At 40.9% G+C, this 17,772-nt stretch overlaps 2 protein-coding genes across 4 annotated transcripts in view; one reads left to right on the top strand and one right to left on the bottom strand.

Moving 5' to 3' along the window:
* CRYBG1 (crystallin beta-gamma domain containing 1) overlaps positions 1-16,154 on the top strand; it is a 175,626-nt gene extending 159,472 nt beyond the window's left edge. For both annotated transcript variants that reach the window (XM_033103011.1, XM_033103012.1), the window contains 9 exons: positions 627-753; positions 954-986; positions 1,935-2,047; positions 3,634-3,763; positions 5,960-6,099; positions 7,435-7,558; positions 8,001-8,159; positions 9,813-9,975; positions 14,488-16,154. In XM_033103011.1, coding sequence (XP_032958902.1) covers positions 627-753; positions 954-986; positions 1,935-2,047; positions 3,634-3,763; positions 5,960-6,099; positions 7,435-7,558; positions 8,001-8,159; positions 9,813-9,975; positions 14,488-14,576 — 1,078 coding nt within the window. In that variant the 3' untranslated portion in view covers positions 14,577-16,154. The remainder of the gene's footprint in view (positions 1-626; positions 754-953; positions 987-1,934; positions 2,048-3,633; positions 3,764-5,959; positions 6,100-7,434; positions 7,559-8,000; positions 8,160-9,812; positions 9,976-14,487) is intronic.
* RTN4IP1 (reticulon 4 interacting protein 1) overlaps positions 1-17,772 on the bottom strand; it is an 87,631-nt gene that overhangs the window by 23,517 nt on the left and 46,342 nt on the right. The window contains exon 9 of one of the 2 annotated variants that reach the window (XM_033103014.1): positions 17,553-17,678. The exons of the other annotated variant lie outside the window; for it this stretch is intronic. Coding sequence (XP_032958905.1) covers positions 17,571-17,678 — 108 coding nt within the window. The 3' untranslated portion in view covers positions 17,553-17,570. Of the gene's footprint in view, positions 1-17,552; positions 17,679-17,772 lie in introns of those variants that run through there. 2 annotated transcript variants of the gene reach the window in all.

Consider the following 17,772-nt stretch of genomic DNA (forward strand, 5'->3'; position numbering starts at 1 on the left):
AGCTTATCCTCTAACTTTTCATTTGTTTCTAAGTCCTGGCTTTTGTGAAGATGTTCTTGCTCTGCAGATATCCCTCCCCACGCAGTAAGTGCTCTGTGCCCCGGTCCTGCTGCCACTTCTCTTCATAAGCCAGAGGCCGTGTGAGCAGAGGCAGCACCACTGCCTCACAGGGGGCAGCCCCAGGGTCGGGGCCAACCCCCTTACTTACAAATGAAAATAACAAAGTTTCACAAAAGTTAAGTGACCTCTTTAAAGTTATCTGCAGATTAATGTCACGCCCACAGCTAGAACCAGGGCTCCTCATTCCTCACCTCACAATGGTAAAGGTTTTAAATTGCTAAAGAGGTTCTGAAGTGGAGGAACATTCTTTTCTGAAATAGACAGACTGGTGCTTATGGCAATTTCTCCGTTCAGATGGCCAGAAGTGAATGTACAGATGTCAGTGGTCATAAGCTAACTTACCACTTGAGACTTTTGCAGTGTTTTTCCTCCTTGATGGCTGTTCATTTCCTAGTAAGGTTACTGGTTAATAAAACAAATGACAATTTCTGTATGATACATATGTGATAGTTTTACTGTATATGTAAACCATGAACTATAACAAATCAGTGTGTTTATTTCTTTAGGTGGGTAGCCTATGAAAATCCTGACTTCACAGGAGAACAGTACATACTGGATAAAGGCCTTTATACCAGTTTCGAGGACTGGGGAGGGAAAAATTGTAAGATCTCTTCTGTTCAACCCATATGTTTGGTAAGGAGTTATATTTTTATATAAGAATATTTAACTGGATTCTGGATTTCCTGAATGTGCTTCTGGTTCGTGTAATACTTAACACTATAGAAGCTATTCTGAGGTTATTTTTAACAGTAATTGCTAATCTGGAAGAAAAAACTTTTTCAAAATGTTCTGCTCTACTCATTTCCTTCTCTCTTTCTTTTAAAACTTTTTAGGATTCTTTCACTGGTCCAAGGAGGCGAAATCAGGTAACAAAAAATATTCTTTTTTTTTTTTTTTTTTTTTTTTTTTTTTTTTATAATTAGGGGCCTTCCATTGAAAAACTTAACTTGCGTGTAAAATGTCAGACATTTGGGACATTCTGTTAGTTTTATTTTTTTATTTTTTTTGCCTGAAAGCATAACTGTTTTTTTAAATTAAACTTTAATACTTGATAGCATTGACCCATATCTAAATACTTCCAATAAAATGCTCTTATTATGTAAAGCTGAATTTTATGTTATTACATTGAGTCGGTTTACATTAATATGCTACACTAAGATTAATATTTCAAATAGTACATATAGTTATTGTGATAAACAGTAAAATGAATTTTCCTATTTGCTGTGTCTGCATTAGGCAGACATTTTATATGGTCTCTTTTATATGGTCTCTCACTCCAGCCTTTGAATGCTGACTGTCTACATCAACCGAAGTGTTACATTGGTTATTTAGGCTTTTTATTGGAAGTGTTCAGACAGCTATAATTGTGGAGGCACAAACACCACTGTCGCCTCCTTGATTGGCATACACAAACTCTAGTAAGTCAGCAAGTATCTTCCACTGAGAGGAAAACTATACTACATTTCCCAAATATAGTTTCCTGTAAATGTTAGAACAGATAAACAATTCCTTTTGGTCACATTAAAGCTTTCAAATGCCTCACAGCTTGTTGTGACAGGGTATTCTATAGAAAGGTGCCTCTACTGTTGTATTGTCCTTTGATGTCTCTGACTTAAGCAATCATGAGTGGTGCAGCCAAAGTATTTCTAATTGATAATTAATGTAGAAGTAGAAAATTAAAGGATTTATAAAATTCATACCAGCTTACTGACTGTAACGAGTTAACAGGTTGGGTTTGGGTCATCGTTTCAAAGGCGGAATGAGTTCATGTGTTTGCAAAATAATTGTATGTGTTTCCATTTACTTTTTCAAAGATTCACTTGTTTTCGGAACCAGAGTTTCAAGGTTGCACTCAAAGTTTTGAAGAAACAACAAGTCAACTTGATGATTCATTTTCTACCAAGTCTTGCAGGGTTTTAGGAGGCAGGTAAGCAAAATAGTGGACTCGCAGAGCCTCGTCACTGGGGGAAATAGAATTCACACATCAGCAAGTATTTAGTGACATCTTTAGGTGCTTGGTACTCTGTGAAACCACCAAATAACACAAGGCCCTGGGAGAACCACAGTGTGCTTTGTAGCATGTGGGTGCTGGACATCAGAGGACAGTGTTCAGTGTGGACTGGGGACGTTACAGGTCACCACCTCATTGTGCGAAGGGATTGTACTCATTGTACTCTAGGCCTGTGCCCTCATTCGTAAACGAATTCTAGATAATCTCTAAATGTCTACGGCACCTTAAACCTTTTCACAGGTAGATAGGATAGGCGTTCTGCTTGCTAGGCGAGTGCATGGCTGCAGTGGAGTTGGTGTGTGTGCTGATGGGGGAGCCAGCCACCACCCTCTCTCACTGGGAGGTCTCTGTCTTGGGGAGACAGGAAGCAAGTTGGGACAGGAGGGTTGGGATACCCCTGAGGGCTCCCCCTGCCCCCAAGCATATGTGTTCAGATGGATGCCATAGGAAACACAAGATGGGAAAGGCAGTGAGCTGAAAGTCTCCTGCTGAAAACGGTAATTTGACAAAAGCTTTAGAGAGGGGAGAGCCCACGGTTAGGGAAAACTGAGTCAGGAAACCCTTGGAGCAACCTGTACCAGAGGTGATGAGGAATCAAGGATGATGATGACGATGATGCTGCCGCCGCCTTTAATCACGTAGTTCTTTATGGTCTGAACAGCACCGTCATAGTACTTAGCACGCAAAGTGGGAAGAGCACGGGCTGTGCACTGAAATGCTGATTGACGGGAAAGCCTCACAGTGCCGGTTCCTGTTTATTCCCCTACTCTGCTTCATTTGTTACCATCGGATGTGTAATTTTTTAATTCATTTATGCTCTGTCTCAGCTCACTAGAGTGTAAACTTAAAGATAGCAGGGACCTTTTTTTTTTTGGCCTCTGATCCCCCAGCAATGGAAAATGACCTGACCTGACAACAATTAGTTCTTGGTACCCGTTTGTTTGTTGGATAAAAGAACGAAACAAGCCCAGCTGTTCTAGGGAAGCCTGGTAACTCACCGTTTCATCAATAATGCTGAGGCCCAGAGAGGCTGAGTTACTTAGTCACTATACAATACTTTGACTCCTGGCCCAGTGCAGAGGTGTTGAAATGAGGAGAAAGGAATGTGAGAGGAATTGGGGGAGGAAACCAGGTGACTGACTAGCTACGAAGATTGAGGGATTATTCAGAGATGACTCCTGGGCTCGGAAAAGTACACTGGCCGGGAGAATGGTGGTGGCCATGAGAGGAGCAAGGAATGCTGGAAGGTGCAGAGGTGAAAAACATGAATAATTTCCTGGAGAAAAACGTTTTATTTCCCAAATGCAAAGCTAACAACTGACTTATGGACAATTATTTGCTACAAGATTGAGTGCAGTATGTCCAGATGTTTTCAAAGAAAACACTGTTAGCCACAAGCATTGTGTTTAATGTATAGTATGCTACCTCTAAAAATCAGACTTCTGGAACAGGACTAGTCAAATCACATATTGTACATGTGTGTATGGTTTTTCCTGCTGTAGCTGGGTTGCGTATGATGGAGAAAATTTCTCTGGTAACCAGTACGTGTTGGAAGAAGGTCACTATCCTTGTCTCTCTGCAATGGGATGTCTGCCTGGAACAAATGTGAAGTCTCTTCGCTTTATAGATGTTGTAAGTATGTCAATGTGAATACAGCGTTATGGAGATACATTGTTCACATAGCGGATGGTCAGAGCAAGAAACCAGCAGATAGGACCTACTGTCAAGTCTGAGGCAGAAAAACCAGTTACAGTGGAACTTTATATCCTGTAACTTTTGGGTCTCTTTTTAGATCTTTCACATATAAATTGTTTTTTGTTTGCTCTTTTCTTAGACTTTAGGTGCAGTATTCAGTCAGTCATGGCACACATTCATCATGGGTTAGTTCAAGGCCCCTCTCCTTTTTTTCCCCTCCATTTCATACCTGATCCCCATTTGCATTCTTCTCCCCTTTACAGGCACCCATTCTAATTCGTTGGTGATACAGCTTGGACATTCTTATAAAATGTATGCTTTCAAAAAAAACCTATACATAGGCTTTTGATTTTTATACAGCATTATGCTCTAGTTCTCATTGTGTCATAAACATAACTATTAAAAAATTTGAAGAGCTGTCCATTATGCTGTGCGTACATCGAGTTTATCGATTCTAATTGGTACCAGTATTCCATCACCGTATTCTACTTATTCCTCATACGTGTATCCTTGTGGACCAGTGTGGGAGTCTCTTGGGCATATATATTAAAGAGTGGATTTGCTGGATTTCATGTGCACGAATTTGCAGTTTCACTAAGTACTGCCAAATTCTATCACTTTCAATTCTCGCTGGCAGTGCATGTGGGTTCTTGTTTTCCACATCATTGCCATTATTGAGTATTCTGACTAACTTCTGTCAATTGAAGGAATTGAGTAGAAAGTATTATCTCATTGTTAATTTGTTTCACTATTAGTGAGATTGGTATCTGATATACTTATTAGTCATTTGGGTTTTCTGTTCAGTAAATTGCCTCTTTATACCCTTTGCCCAGCTCTTGAGCTTCTTGTGTCTTTTGTTACTGATTTGCAGAAATTCCTTAGTTTTTAAATCTATTACTCTGTCGTTTTAGAGATTTGCAATGAAATGACTACTCCCACTTTATCACATATATGCTAATCCAGATTACTTTACAGTGCTTGTTTCTGAAAAGAAATCTTTAATTTTGATGTAGTCAAAGCAGTATGCAATAGAACTAAACTGCAAGATAATGTTCACATGTTAGTCTGAGTGTGTCTGTAGTTTTGAAAATGTTTATTTTTGGTAGCTGATCTCTCATAAAAAGCTTTAAATATATGTAGTTGGTTTTAGTTTTAAAGGCAGAAAGAGCATGTGAGTCAGCTTTATCTCCTCCCTTCCTGCCTCTTCATATAACTAAAATGCTGACCTTTCTTGAGATGTGAAACTACTAGCAGTGAAACATGGAATAGGTTCATTAGCTTACAGATACCACACAAACCACCGCTACACATTAATCTGCTGTTTACTGGCCGACAAAATCTACTTGTCAGGGCACATTCATATAAATGTAATGGTAAGTGCCACACCCTTGTCACAAAACTTTAAGCAGGTAGGGAATTTTTGATGTATCATTTAAGATTTTAAGATTATTATCCTTAGAGCTTGGTCTAGGGTCATAAGGTCTGTAATTTGAAAATGAATGACGGTGAACATGGGGCTTCCATCCTGTTTTTTTCTCTCCTCCTAATAATTATTCCTACAGGAACGTTTGGGAGCACGAGTGCACAGAATCATTGTCTATTGACAATTAAAGCAGCAAAAGACAGCTGAAAATGCCCTCAAGAAGAAGGTTCCTTGATTAGCAATTACCTCTGTACCCCTAGACCCCAAGGACTGCAGTAGCCGTCTGCCCCTCGCCATTTATGTCCATAGCTTTCCAGCCCCTCCTTATCAAAGAGTGAAAATGGCAAGACTGCAAGTAAATTCATTAGAAATATTGATATTCCGGACATATACACCCATTCCTTTATGCTTAGGCTATCCCCGCGCGCCACACACACACACACACACACACACACACACACACACACACACACTTTATAACACTACTTACATTTATCTGCCTTTCCCTGCAGTAGGAAAACTTCCTGCCCCTCCCTCCTTTCTTCCTTTAGCTTTGGAGTATATAACCCCCCAGCCGTCCTGGGAAAGGGAATTCATGACGGCCAAGCCTGGCCAGACCTTATGCTCTGTCCTGGCAACAAGATGAGTTTCGCTAAGTTCAAGTTATTATCAAAGATTAGTAACAGAACATTATTTTTGTTCTTAAACAGGAATTCTCTGAACCAACAATTATTCTTTTTGAAAGAGAAGACTTCAAAGGAAAAAAGATTGAACTTAATGCAGAAATAGTTAACCTCCGATCCCTAGGATTCAACACACAGATTCGCTCTGTTCAGGTCATTGGTGGCATGTAAGTGAGTCGTCTACATGTTTATTCAGTAAAAGAAGTGATTTAAAAAATCAAATGTGATCCTGTTTCTTTCTCTCCTGCATTACCTTCAGCGGACTTGTAACCGTCTTTTCTGTAAGGCTTAATAATCAACCGTGCACCTTCACACTATACTTTTCCCATTGGGAAAAGCCAGGTGTGGGGCATCTTTCATTTTTTTCAACCAGATTTTCAGTTTACTTAAGGTAAGGACTGTCTGTAACACCTCTCCACACCTCTGAAAGTTCCTAGGGGAATGCTTTGGAAAGCAGTGCTCCGTAAATTTACTGAGCACTCTTTTAGCAAGTAAGAAAGAGAGAGCTAATTTTTCTTTTTTCCCCTTTAAAACAGCAAGTCCTTTGATGTTGCAGTAAGGGTTGGGATTTTCCTTTAGCTAGGAGTGACTACAGACGCTGTGCAGAACGATTAAAGGTCAGCATGGCAAGATTTTTCTTAACTTTGAACAACTGTGAAGATGTAAAAATCATTAATGTAATGTTTTTAAGAAAGTATTTTTCTTTCACTCACAAAAACAATAGGTAGTCTCCCTGTATACATCAACTGTTGGAGGGAACTATAGCTATTTAAAAAACAGTTATTGGGGTGCTAGAATTATGGGTGATTTTTTTCAGCCGGTTTTAATATTTTCTTTTTACGATAAAATGGCTACGGTGATAACATTTTAGAGTTCTGGGAGTAAAAGTCGAGACTATTCTTCCTTGATGTAACACATCAGCCAGAGAGGAAGGTTGTTGGGTTGCATGTATGCTGTTGTGTGCTGGAACCCACACTTCCTCAGGTGGGGGTACCAGCATCTCTGGGAGCCCTGAGTATCTTTAGCAGTTTTCTGAATTAAGGAAGATTACTCATTTTGAACAAAAATTTATTGAGTTATTTATTTTCATTTAACTATTCTTTATATAGTACTTGCCATATGTCACACACTAAGAACTTTACAAATATTAGCTCTGTAAATAAAAGACCCATATTACAACTGAAAGTGTTTTATGAAAAGCTCACAGGAAGTACTGGGCTGTCCCGCTAAGACTAGCATCTCTATTTCATTGTCTGACTGGAAGAAAAAACTTACCTATTTTTTGATCTTTTTGATATAAATACTCGTGTACCAAAAATTTGCTATTTGTTAAGAAATGGGTGCTTTAAGTGTTTTTAGAAAATAAGGTAGTTTCCTTTACCCCTATGTATATTTAAAGTATAAAGCTCAGTTTCAAAATTGGAAGCATTCTGTAAATAACTGGGGCCCATTATTATATGGATATTGCCGCTTACTTGTGGTTATCTACTTTCTTTTTCCAGATGGGTTACTTATGAATATGGTAATTACAGGGGTCGACAGTTCCTACTGTCACCAGCAGAAGTACCTAATTGGTATGAATTCAGTGGCTGTCACCAAATAGGTTCTCTACGACCTTTTGTTCAGGTATTTTTTTCTTCTCCGTGCTTTGAATAGACTCTTTTCTGATTTTTTTTTTTTGGAAATGTAATTCAACTTTTTAGTTTCAACTTCAAGTTTGAAATTGGCCTGTCTCCACTGCCCGACCCCAACTTTCTAAATCTGGGCTCTGTTTCTGGTGCTAAGAGGTTGCGACTGCTTTCAGAAATGTTCTCTCTCCTGACATCAAAACATGGTGTGTCCGCGCCCTGGGTTGTCTGTCCACAGGCGGGCTCCCTGCCCCAGACACTTCTTTGCAGTTTTGTCAAAAAATCTTCTCATTGAGAAAATCCTAAAGCCTCTGACTCTTGGATATAGTAATTATCCCTGATGCAACCTCACTTTGGATTCTGCCCCTGCTATTAATGTTTGCTCAGTGCTTCCAACAGTGTTACTTATATATAACATTGCTGGGGTTTTTGTTTTCTAGAAACGAATTTATTTTAGACTTCGAAACAAAGCAACAGGGTTATTCATGTCAACCAATGGCAACTTAGAGGATCTGAAGCTTCTTAGAATACAGGTCATGGAGGACGTCGGTGCTGACGATCAGATTTGGATTTACCAAGAAGGATGCATCAAATGCAGGGTAAGCTTCTAGGATTAGACAAGGTCTATGGCAGCACCATTCTTCAAGTAGATGCTATTTCATGATTCCTGGAGCACTTTCAGCAATAAGTTAGAAGATTTTTCATGAAACTATTTCTTAGCTTTTATAGACCAGTCTAGGAACTTAAAACAGTAGGTAACTGTAACACTGATCCAAGATATTTATTATATCTAGGCTTGTTTTTTCATATAGGAATAGAAAAAGGAACTGTCTGTGTTACTGTCCTCTTTGTCTTTAATCTACTCGTTATTGACATAACCGATAAGCCCCAACGTATCAAAACAAATCATTCTTGCTTTGTTTCCATTTGGGGGGACCTCACGGACCAGGATGAAGTGTGTGGAGGATGAGGAGGCAAGTGAGGAGGATTGAGGAGTACAACACAATCCATTTCCTAACTGTCACACCTTGTGAAATGGAAAACACCCCACTCCCTGTCGTATCACTCCTGTCATCACACACATTTAAGAGCTGACTGCAGTAAGATTTTTATAAGGAAAGCTCACGCTTCTATTGCAGATATTCTTTTTAACGCCTTGATTTTACGGGCTTGACTGTTTGCTTCCGGTTGTTTTTTAAACTGGTGCCCCGTGAGTCAGCAGAAGTCATACAGCCTTGCGAAAGGCGTGTTAATTAGGTCTGTTGTGCTTGAGGGAGAATCAGCCTTTCAAGTAAACAATAGTACTGTTTAGGCACGCATAGAAGAAATAGCATGAGCTGTACTACAAAAGCATAAAAAAGCCAATTTCTGGCCTTGAACGATCTTGAACAAGTTAAGAAAATGGTGCCTTTCATCAATTATTTCTAACAAGCATTTCAATGGTGTTATTTAACAACTCAGAATTCAGTAGGTCAGTGAGGAAAAAGTGTCCTAGATTATCTCTGTCTTTTAATCTCAATATAAAATAGTATACTTTTCACAAGCATTTTCTTGAGCAATAGGTATTAATGTCACGTGAACATATGAGTACCAGACATTGTTTATACTTTCAGGCTACATTCACTTCAGAGAAGGACCCATAAGATTTTTGCATTAAAACATACTTTACGGCATGTGTGTGTTCTTTCTCTTTTCATAGTTGGCTAGCACGCCTTTTTAGAAAATTTTAGACATTTCTCATGAAGGAAAGATGAGAGAAATTAATAAAAGAAATTTCAAGTTTTTAAATGATAAAATGCCCATTTAGCTACTTCAGTGCAACAGCAGCCTTCAAAATTAGAGATGCAGCCATATTCTAGAAGGGACCTGCCAAGCAAAGGTGGCTGTGTCGGAGGCGATGTAGCTACAGACGCAGCCTCAGATCACGGTCATTGCTGAGAAGGAGAAATACCATGACTGGCAGTTCTCATGTCCTAGGCTTCCCTTCCCAGTAAGACAGAGAGTCTCACAAAGGGCAGACGTCTCTTATACAATGGACAAGAATGGAGAGCTTCCCGTTACTCCTGTCATCTGAACAAAAGGATATATTTGTTGTTTGATCCAGTTTCCCTGCCTAAAAGCTGAAATGCCTTATCTGAGGTACATGAAGCTAGGATTTCAGATAACTGGAAAAATCAATTTAAACAGGGAACTGATGACAGAACTCCGTGAATGTGCCGTCTCTAAGATGTCTTGTCCTTTGCACTAAGCAGATAGCAGAAGACTGCTGCCTGACGATTGTGGGGAGCCTCGTAACCTCCGGATCTAAACTGGGCCTGGCCCTCGACCAGAATGTGGAGAGTCAGTTCTGGAGCATGAAGTCGGACGGCAGGATCTACAGCAAGTTGAAGCCCAATCTAGTTTTAGATATCAAAGGTAAGGAGCGCTGCATTCATTTTCTTTGTTGCGTCTTTCTTGAGTTAACTAAAAATCCATTCTTTGCTTTTGAGAATGATGAGTATACTGTTAGAAATACTAAGAGATCCCTTACTACGTGTCAGCCACTACGTCAAACCCTTTACATACACAGTGTACAGGACATGTTTAAACAAGGACAGTAAGGAATTTTCTTGAGAGTCTCAAGTATGAGTTATAAATAGGCTCTACGTCATAGATGTACCAAAGAATGAACGTCAGATCTGAGTGTTGGGGTGTTTTTACCCTCATATTCATGGGTGCTTCATCTGGGGCTGCATCTTGCAAAGAAAACAATACTAATGTCAATTGAAGTAACGTCTTAAAGGGTTTTCCTGTTTCGACTTCAGGGAATTAGATAGGCCTACCTGGGTGTTGGGTATTTTCTTAGAAGTAATTTATTTTAGTTTTATAGGGAAATAGAATATTCACACTTGTTAGTAAAAAAAAAAAAGTACTGGATAAAGCTCCCTCCACAGCTTGCTCAGCAGTTACCTTCTCCCCTGTGCATTCAGTCTCCTCCTGCCTTTTCCCCATCCCGACCTTCAAGCCAAACAATCAAGCAAAAAGGCCTCTAACACCCTCTCTTCCCCTCCACCTCGTTATAGACCCAGAGCCCTGCCAGGAATACTTTTTTGTGACATAGCTTATCCTCTAACTTTTCACTTGTTTCTAAGTCCTGGCTTTTGTGAAGTAGATGTTCTTCCTCTGCAGATATCCCTCCCCACGCAGTAAGTGCTCTGTGCCCCGGTCCTGCTGCCACTTCTCTTCATAAGCCAGAGGCCGTGTGAGCAGAGGCAGCACCACCGCCTCACAGGGGGCAGCCCCGGGATACACTTTACATACATTCTCAGGTTATCTTCACAGCTACCTTACCAGGCCTGTGTTATCCCTTCCTTCTCCTCCCTCTGTTCCATTTTACAGCCCAAAAAACTGAGGCTCAGAGGCGTTAATCAGTTTGGCCCCAGTCTCACACCCGTAAGTGTTGAGGTGGAATCCGGACATGGGCAGTCTTCAAACCATTTGTTTTATGAACCGCGTTAGACTAAAAACCACAAGTTAAAAGGCTGTGATCTCAGTATAGTTGATGAGTCTCATGTATATGCATGTCACCTTTCATTGAAAAGATCTAAGATCTAAAAGGAATTAAACAACACAGCCAAGAGGATTTCAATTGAACGTTTGTTCAATGAAGTTAATCCAGAGCGAGCTGATGGGGCTTGGGGAGAACAAATAAATTTAGGCCAGTGGTTCCCAAACTTTGTCTGCATCAGAATCACCTAGAGGACTTACTGGGCCCCACCCTCAGAGTTCCTGATACAGTAGGTCTGGGGTGGGGCCTGAGAATCTGCATTTTTAACAAGTTCTCAGGTGTTGCCCTTACTGCTAGAACTGATAATTTAAAAACAACGTAAAACAAAACTGACTTGCTAACCAAGACATGGGAATTCAGTGAACTATTGTTGCTACTGAGAAGCAAATGAAGAAGTGTGTTTTATTCATGCCATACAGGGGCAATTGTGTTTTAAATTATTAACGGAAGCTTTCTATTTCCTCTCAGGAAAGCCAGCATGATTGTGTTTATAAATTCAGGGAAATGGTTATAATGTAACCAAACTATAACATACTCCATTTTTAAAGTTGGTTCCATTTTACTTTATTCAGGGCTCTCGGCCAAAGCTGTCATTAAAAATTGATCTAGGGATAAAGAAACAGCTGCGACTGGTTTTAAAATAACTTTTTTAGAGGATGGAAAATAAGCCTGAGCATTTTCATCAGGGGCTTTGGTGGCTGCATAGGGCGCAGAAGGGGCTGTCACTTGTATGAGCTGCAGGTGGGTGGAGTGGCCATCCCACCTAACAAGGGGATTGGAATTCACAGAGCACCTGAGAAGTTGGAAAGGTGCGCAGAGGCAAACTAAGTTTGAGGCAAAGGCAGAGCACTACACTTAGGGAGCACAAACCCAGCTCTCTATATATTAACAGGCTGGGCCCCCAAATCATACATTACATGAAAGGCCAGCGGGACCCGTAGTATAAGACAATAAATGCAACATTCAGAAAATGAATGGTAATGTAAGTGTACCTCCTTCACATTATATTAGGTATAAGATTTATCGTTTGTAAACATTCTATAGATGATCAACCTGAGCTTGAAACTGGTTCAGAATCACTGACTGAGACCTTTCTGTATTCTTAATTTTCATCAACTTGTTGAACTGGATGGCCTCAGTCTCTATAAAATAGTTTTAAAACCTCCCGAGAATCCAGAGAAATGTGACTAAATTGGAAACATGGATTTGTGGGGAAAGCATGGATCCAGGTCTCTGACAAATGGGATCAGCTTCCTGTGTCCAGGCTTAAGGCCACTATAATCCTTATGAGATAGTTTCTTAGAGCATTTCTTTTGTTCTTTCAACATGTATTTATTTATTGGATACCCATTATGTGGAAGGCTGTGTGCTAGGCAAAGTGGGGGAAAAGGATACTGGGCTTCAGAGAGCTTACAGTTTTGAAGCTCCAGGCGCAGGATTGTTTCCCTACTTACTACATTAACAGTTGTCATGGAGTAAGGATACCTGGCTTCTAGTTTTGACTTTGACAGGAGCTGTGGGACTCGAGGAGGTTCTTCCTTAGGGCTTGACTTTTAACGTTCCAAAGTCCCTTCCTAAAATGCAGTAAAATAAGGCAAACTGCTCTTGAGTAAGGATAATGTTCTGTATGTGAACTCTCAGTGTACCTAGTGTGGTGACTGAGTGGCTTGCAAGCTCTCAGAATGTGGGGGAATGATGCCATCTAGTGGACATAGCAAGTAGCTCACCCATCACACATACGGTGCAAGGGAAATACTATTACATCTCTGGTGCACTAAACAGGAGACTGATTTGTATTAGCTACAACTGCGGCACCGTTTGTTACCTACTGAAATTGCCAAAAGGTTTATTACAACAAATGTTTTTCTCCTGGTGTTTGGGGAGCGAGTTGTTTTGGTAGACATCCATGTATTCTGGAGCATATACATATGACAACGAGAGCTGACTCATGCTCACTTGCAAAATATCAAAAGTCGGGGATGATTTTAATTCTCCCAAAGGCAGAAGAGTGAATCGGATTATTTCTCAAGAACTTTCTAATCTTCATGATTCTAATTATGCTGTAATATACACAAAAAGGATGTTAAAATACTATAATCTTGAATGAAACAAATAAGACACTGTGACTTTAATACTTCCTGAAATCTCAGTGGAGTGTATATAGTGTGTGCCAATGGAGATGGGGGCGGATTACGCGTGGTAGTAATTTTTTCCCACTGCAAACTTACAAATGGAAAGATCCAGGGCCTTTTGCCTTTATATTCTGTCCTACACCCAGCTGTGTAGAGGCTTTCAATTATCAATGATAAAAAAAAAAAAAATGCTTCTTACAAGAGGAGTACTGTGTAAGTGATAATTTCCTTCCCCAACTACCAAGATCTATGGTGTAAGTTATCAGACCTTTTGGATATTTTGTAAAGGCTTTAGAAGAGAATAAGAACATTTCATTGTTCTTGGCCTGAGGCTGCAGTATGATTTCAATACCAGTCACATTTACCCTGCATCTAGATGAACAGATTTTTACTTTGATGGACGCCTTGGTGATATAACTTTGGTGCAGAGGCTTATGCTACTAGGACAGGATAAGGTATCTGAAAGGACGTTAATTCCACACTGGGGGCGGGGGGGAGTCAGATGTCCCTTTTGTTAATAGTTATCCCTTGAAAGATGAGGCCATGAGGCTGTTTTTAATGCTAAAGGATCTGAAATATCTACCGTAGTAAGCACCCTTGGAAAATATTCTTACAAACAGCCTGGTGAAAGGGAGTGGATGGATCCCGTACGAGTTTACAGTACAATGGAACTCAGCATCTGAAATGCTACAAATTTTTGTCCACCACAGCCTGTGAGTTCCCAGGAGCAGGAGCGCTGTCCTGCCCATACTTCTGGGTGTCATTCAAACCTCCCCTTTGACCCAGTACAGCCCGTTTCCGCTGTTCATGCAAAACCTGTTTCCTCCAACGACCATCCCACCATCGGGCCTGCCTGTTTTTCATTACTGGTATCTCCACGATCCCATCACTGAATGTATTTCACAGTCTCTTTGCTCCTTTTCCCTTCTCTAGTTTCTTCCCTGTTCCCCCCAATTTCAGACTGTGGACTAGGTTTTAAGACTTGAGCAAAAGGAGCCCCGGGAAGTAGGGCACCACGGGTGCAGTGGCTGGTGCCTGCCTCATGGGATTTTAACACAGGTACCCACAGCGTGACCCTCCAGCCCACGGGGGCGTCTGAGGGTTTCCCCCACTTTGTTTCCTTGAGGCACGTAGTTTTACACCTTGGTTATTACTTTGGTACGCTGGTATTGTGATAAACTGTGTCTGGTACAGCCCTGTCACTGCGGGCACATTTCCTTTTATTATCTCCCTTTTCCTTTTTTTCAGGGGGTACACAGTATGATCAAAACCACATCATCCTCAACACTGTCAGCAAAGAGAAGTTAACTCAACTGTGGGAAGCCATGGTCCTATAAGCCTGAATAAAGAATGCGGGAGGAATATTTCCTTATTTTTAATAAGGTCTTCCAGCTACCTTATTAAAAAAAGACTACTGTGGAAGAGCCAAGAAGAAAATGGATGTACTCCTTCAGTAACTCTAAACTCACCCCTGAATCATACTGCCGGGGTTGGGACAACTGTCTCATCTTTTCAAGAGACTAATAGTTTTAAACCAATAATTTGTCCTTCTTTCATTTCTAGCCTTCATTTCCTTTCAGCAGCTGCTTGAACAGGTTGTCTCATAAGCAGTACTGGAGTGTTTTTAAAAAAAGTTTTATCAAAACTTGAACACTACGTCCATTTTAAATTATTTCCAAAGATGGTGACAGGGGAGAATAGGAATACATTCACTGACTTTGTGGACCTACAAATCCCTTACACGTTCAAGGGAAGGATAAAAGCTTAAGTCTGTAAGGGAGAAACTGTTTAGCATCTGAGAAGAAATAATGTATGAAGCCTGTAGCTTTGGTCCTTGACCTTCTGTCTTCTGGAGTCATTAATTATGCTGCGTAGCAGAGTGGGGAAAGCCTTAGATAGACATATTTTAAGGAACTGAATAAGCATATACAAAATAGTATTTTCTGTTCATATTAAAAATTAGTAAATGTACAAGATTTCATGTCCATGTCTGCTTATACTTATTAGCAGAATGTGGATTACTTTAACTCACCCATGGGCTGCCCTGGAACGCCACCAATGAGAGTTGTGTAATGCTTTCCTTATAGCTGCTACTGGGTCGGTACTACCAAAACCTAATTTATTAGCCCATCCTCACATAAAACTAGTTCGGAAGACATGTTAGGCAACCCTTTCTAAACCCAGATCGTTTAGCCTAATTTCCTGCCCTCCTGTCCAGCTGCACTGGCATGAAAACTGCATGGGGGCAGCCTTACCTGTCATGTCCCACAGCCACGCCCCGGGGATAGCCTCGGGTCTCAGGGCGCCTGTGGTCCCTTTCTGGTAGCAGAGAACGAGAGGTGTGGAAGGCTCAAGAGGATGATCAGTGATTCTCTTCGCAAAAACGAAGGAAAGGAAGCCTGAAGCAGTCTTGCTGGTGAAATCTTAGAACTCTGGAAACTCTACAATACAGCAAGCATTGCGATGAAAATTGAAAATGCTTTAAGTGCTGACAATACACTGGCCATATGGTGCGGTTCACACAGTGCAAAGTCGTTTTAGACAAAACTGCTCGACAGTCCTTGACTACACGCTTCCTCTTTTTGTCCTCACTCCGTCGTCCTTAACACTGGATGCTGGTGCTCTTGTCCCAGGAAGAACAAATCCTGTTGCCTTCTCATCTGTTCCCGTGTGTTTCCAATTCTAAAATGCTGATCCTCTCTGGAGTCTGTGGCCAGCGATTATGGTGAGGAGAGTAGTAGCTTCAGTTTTAAAAGAATGTTTGTCCTACAGCAGTCACCACGTCTGTCTTGACGTTAGATGGATAGCTGATTTTCGGCCTTTGAGCAAGTCGTTAAAGTATGGTGGGGCAAGGCGTTCTATAGTAGCCTGTGTTGGATTTATCTCTTGAATAAAGTTGTTTCTGGTCAACCGTATTGATTAAATCTGGTAAGAGTCTTTTCAGTAGCCTTCATAACGTTTCAAAGAGAGTCAGATGGCAGATTAGAAACAAACGTCTGACTGACGAGGGACAAGGCCAGTTTCAGGGTGCTGGAATAATGGCAGGCAAAGGTTTGCTGACTACCCCCTGTCCAGGATCAGTGGTGAAAGGGTGCACTCCACTTTTCTGAATGGACACAAGGGTAAGTGAGGTCCTACCTTAAGAGTTTTGTCCTCACTAACCCCTGGGAGCCCTCAGGGGGAAAGAGCCGAGACTGTTCAGACATTAAGTCAAAAGTGGCTCCGTTTACAACTGAAAAAACATTGAGATAAATTTGTAGTGGTGAGGCCAGCAATTCTAGAGAAAAGTCCTCATCCAACACATTACCAAATGAGTAATTCATAAACCAAGTAGGAAGGTACTCAAACAGGTCTATATCGAATGCTAACTATGAGTGTCCAAGGTGCAGTAATGAGATGAGTACAACAGGGGATAAACACTCCCTTAAATGAATGAAGGGCACAGACAGAGATTCAAAAGCTGCAACAGGCTTACTGGTGAAATACCTACATTTAAGGTCAGAAACTGGAGAATTGGGCCCCATTGGAATGCTGGTTATTTCCATGGAAAAGTCCTCAGAGAAGCACGTTTCACTTGTTGAAGGGCCCAGCCCTTATGCAAAATGTAAGGGTTTTAAAAAGTTAGAACCTTTAGCATCACCTTTCAATTTCTGAGAGTAAACAACCAAATCACCAGCCAGAGTTTTATACACAACCCTAAGAGATTCAGAACTTTGAGGGCTGTTATGACCACATTAGAGGAGAGGGCTAAAAATCAAAGGAAATGGTGGCCAGTGAAAGTGCTCGCTGATGAATCTAAGAAGGAACTAGCTGTAAGCAAACTCGTCATGCTGCCATCCATCCATCCCCCCAAAGTTTTAGTGTCTCACAAACATTAAGCTAATAAAATAAGCCTGAGCTACTAGGACAGAAGGTGTCATCACAATGTGCAAATCTGGTGTGAAAGAACAGCTTGAGAAAACCAATACACACTTTTCACTGACTACAGACACGTGCAAGTGCGGCTGTTTTCATATCATGTCTTGTGTATTCCTGGTGCTTGGCAAGACACGACCTCTCAGCAAACAGGAAGGTGGGGATGTGTCAGGGCAGGTTACCCCAGCAAGCGCTCTGGGCAGGGCGGGGTGATGTACAGAGGGTGGTGTGTGGCTCTCAGATCAGCCTCTGAAGTTCAGAAGACAGGAAATTACCGGCAAAAGGTGGTTTTTTTTTTTGTTTTAACTTGTATCGTAGAACTTACAGTCTACTCTGGAAAGGGATGGCTAGAAAAAAGGTTGGGCCCACAGGCACTCACCCAGTAAGAGAGCCAATAATCACCAAACAGTATTTATTTAAACGACATTAATTACAGTCTTTCCTCTTGCATGTCCTCTTTCTACCTTCAGAAAGGCTTCTGGAACTTTAGAAAAAGGAAAGGTTTTCTCAATAACTGGCTGAATCTGTAAAACACAAGAAGAGGTTGCCTGGTGGATAAAATAACCTACACAGATCAAGGCAGATAATGTCTGTAATTAGTGTTGTCACTAAGACAGA

This window comes from Rhinolophus ferrumequinum, chromosome 3 (assembly GCF_004115265.2).
Source record: "Rhinolophus ferrumequinum isolate MPI-CBG mRhiFer1 chromosome 3, mRhiFer1_v1.p, whole genome shotgun sequence".
NCBI lineage: Eukaryota > Metazoa > Chordata > Mammalia > Chiroptera > Rhinolophidae > Rhinolophus > Rhinolophus ferrumequinum.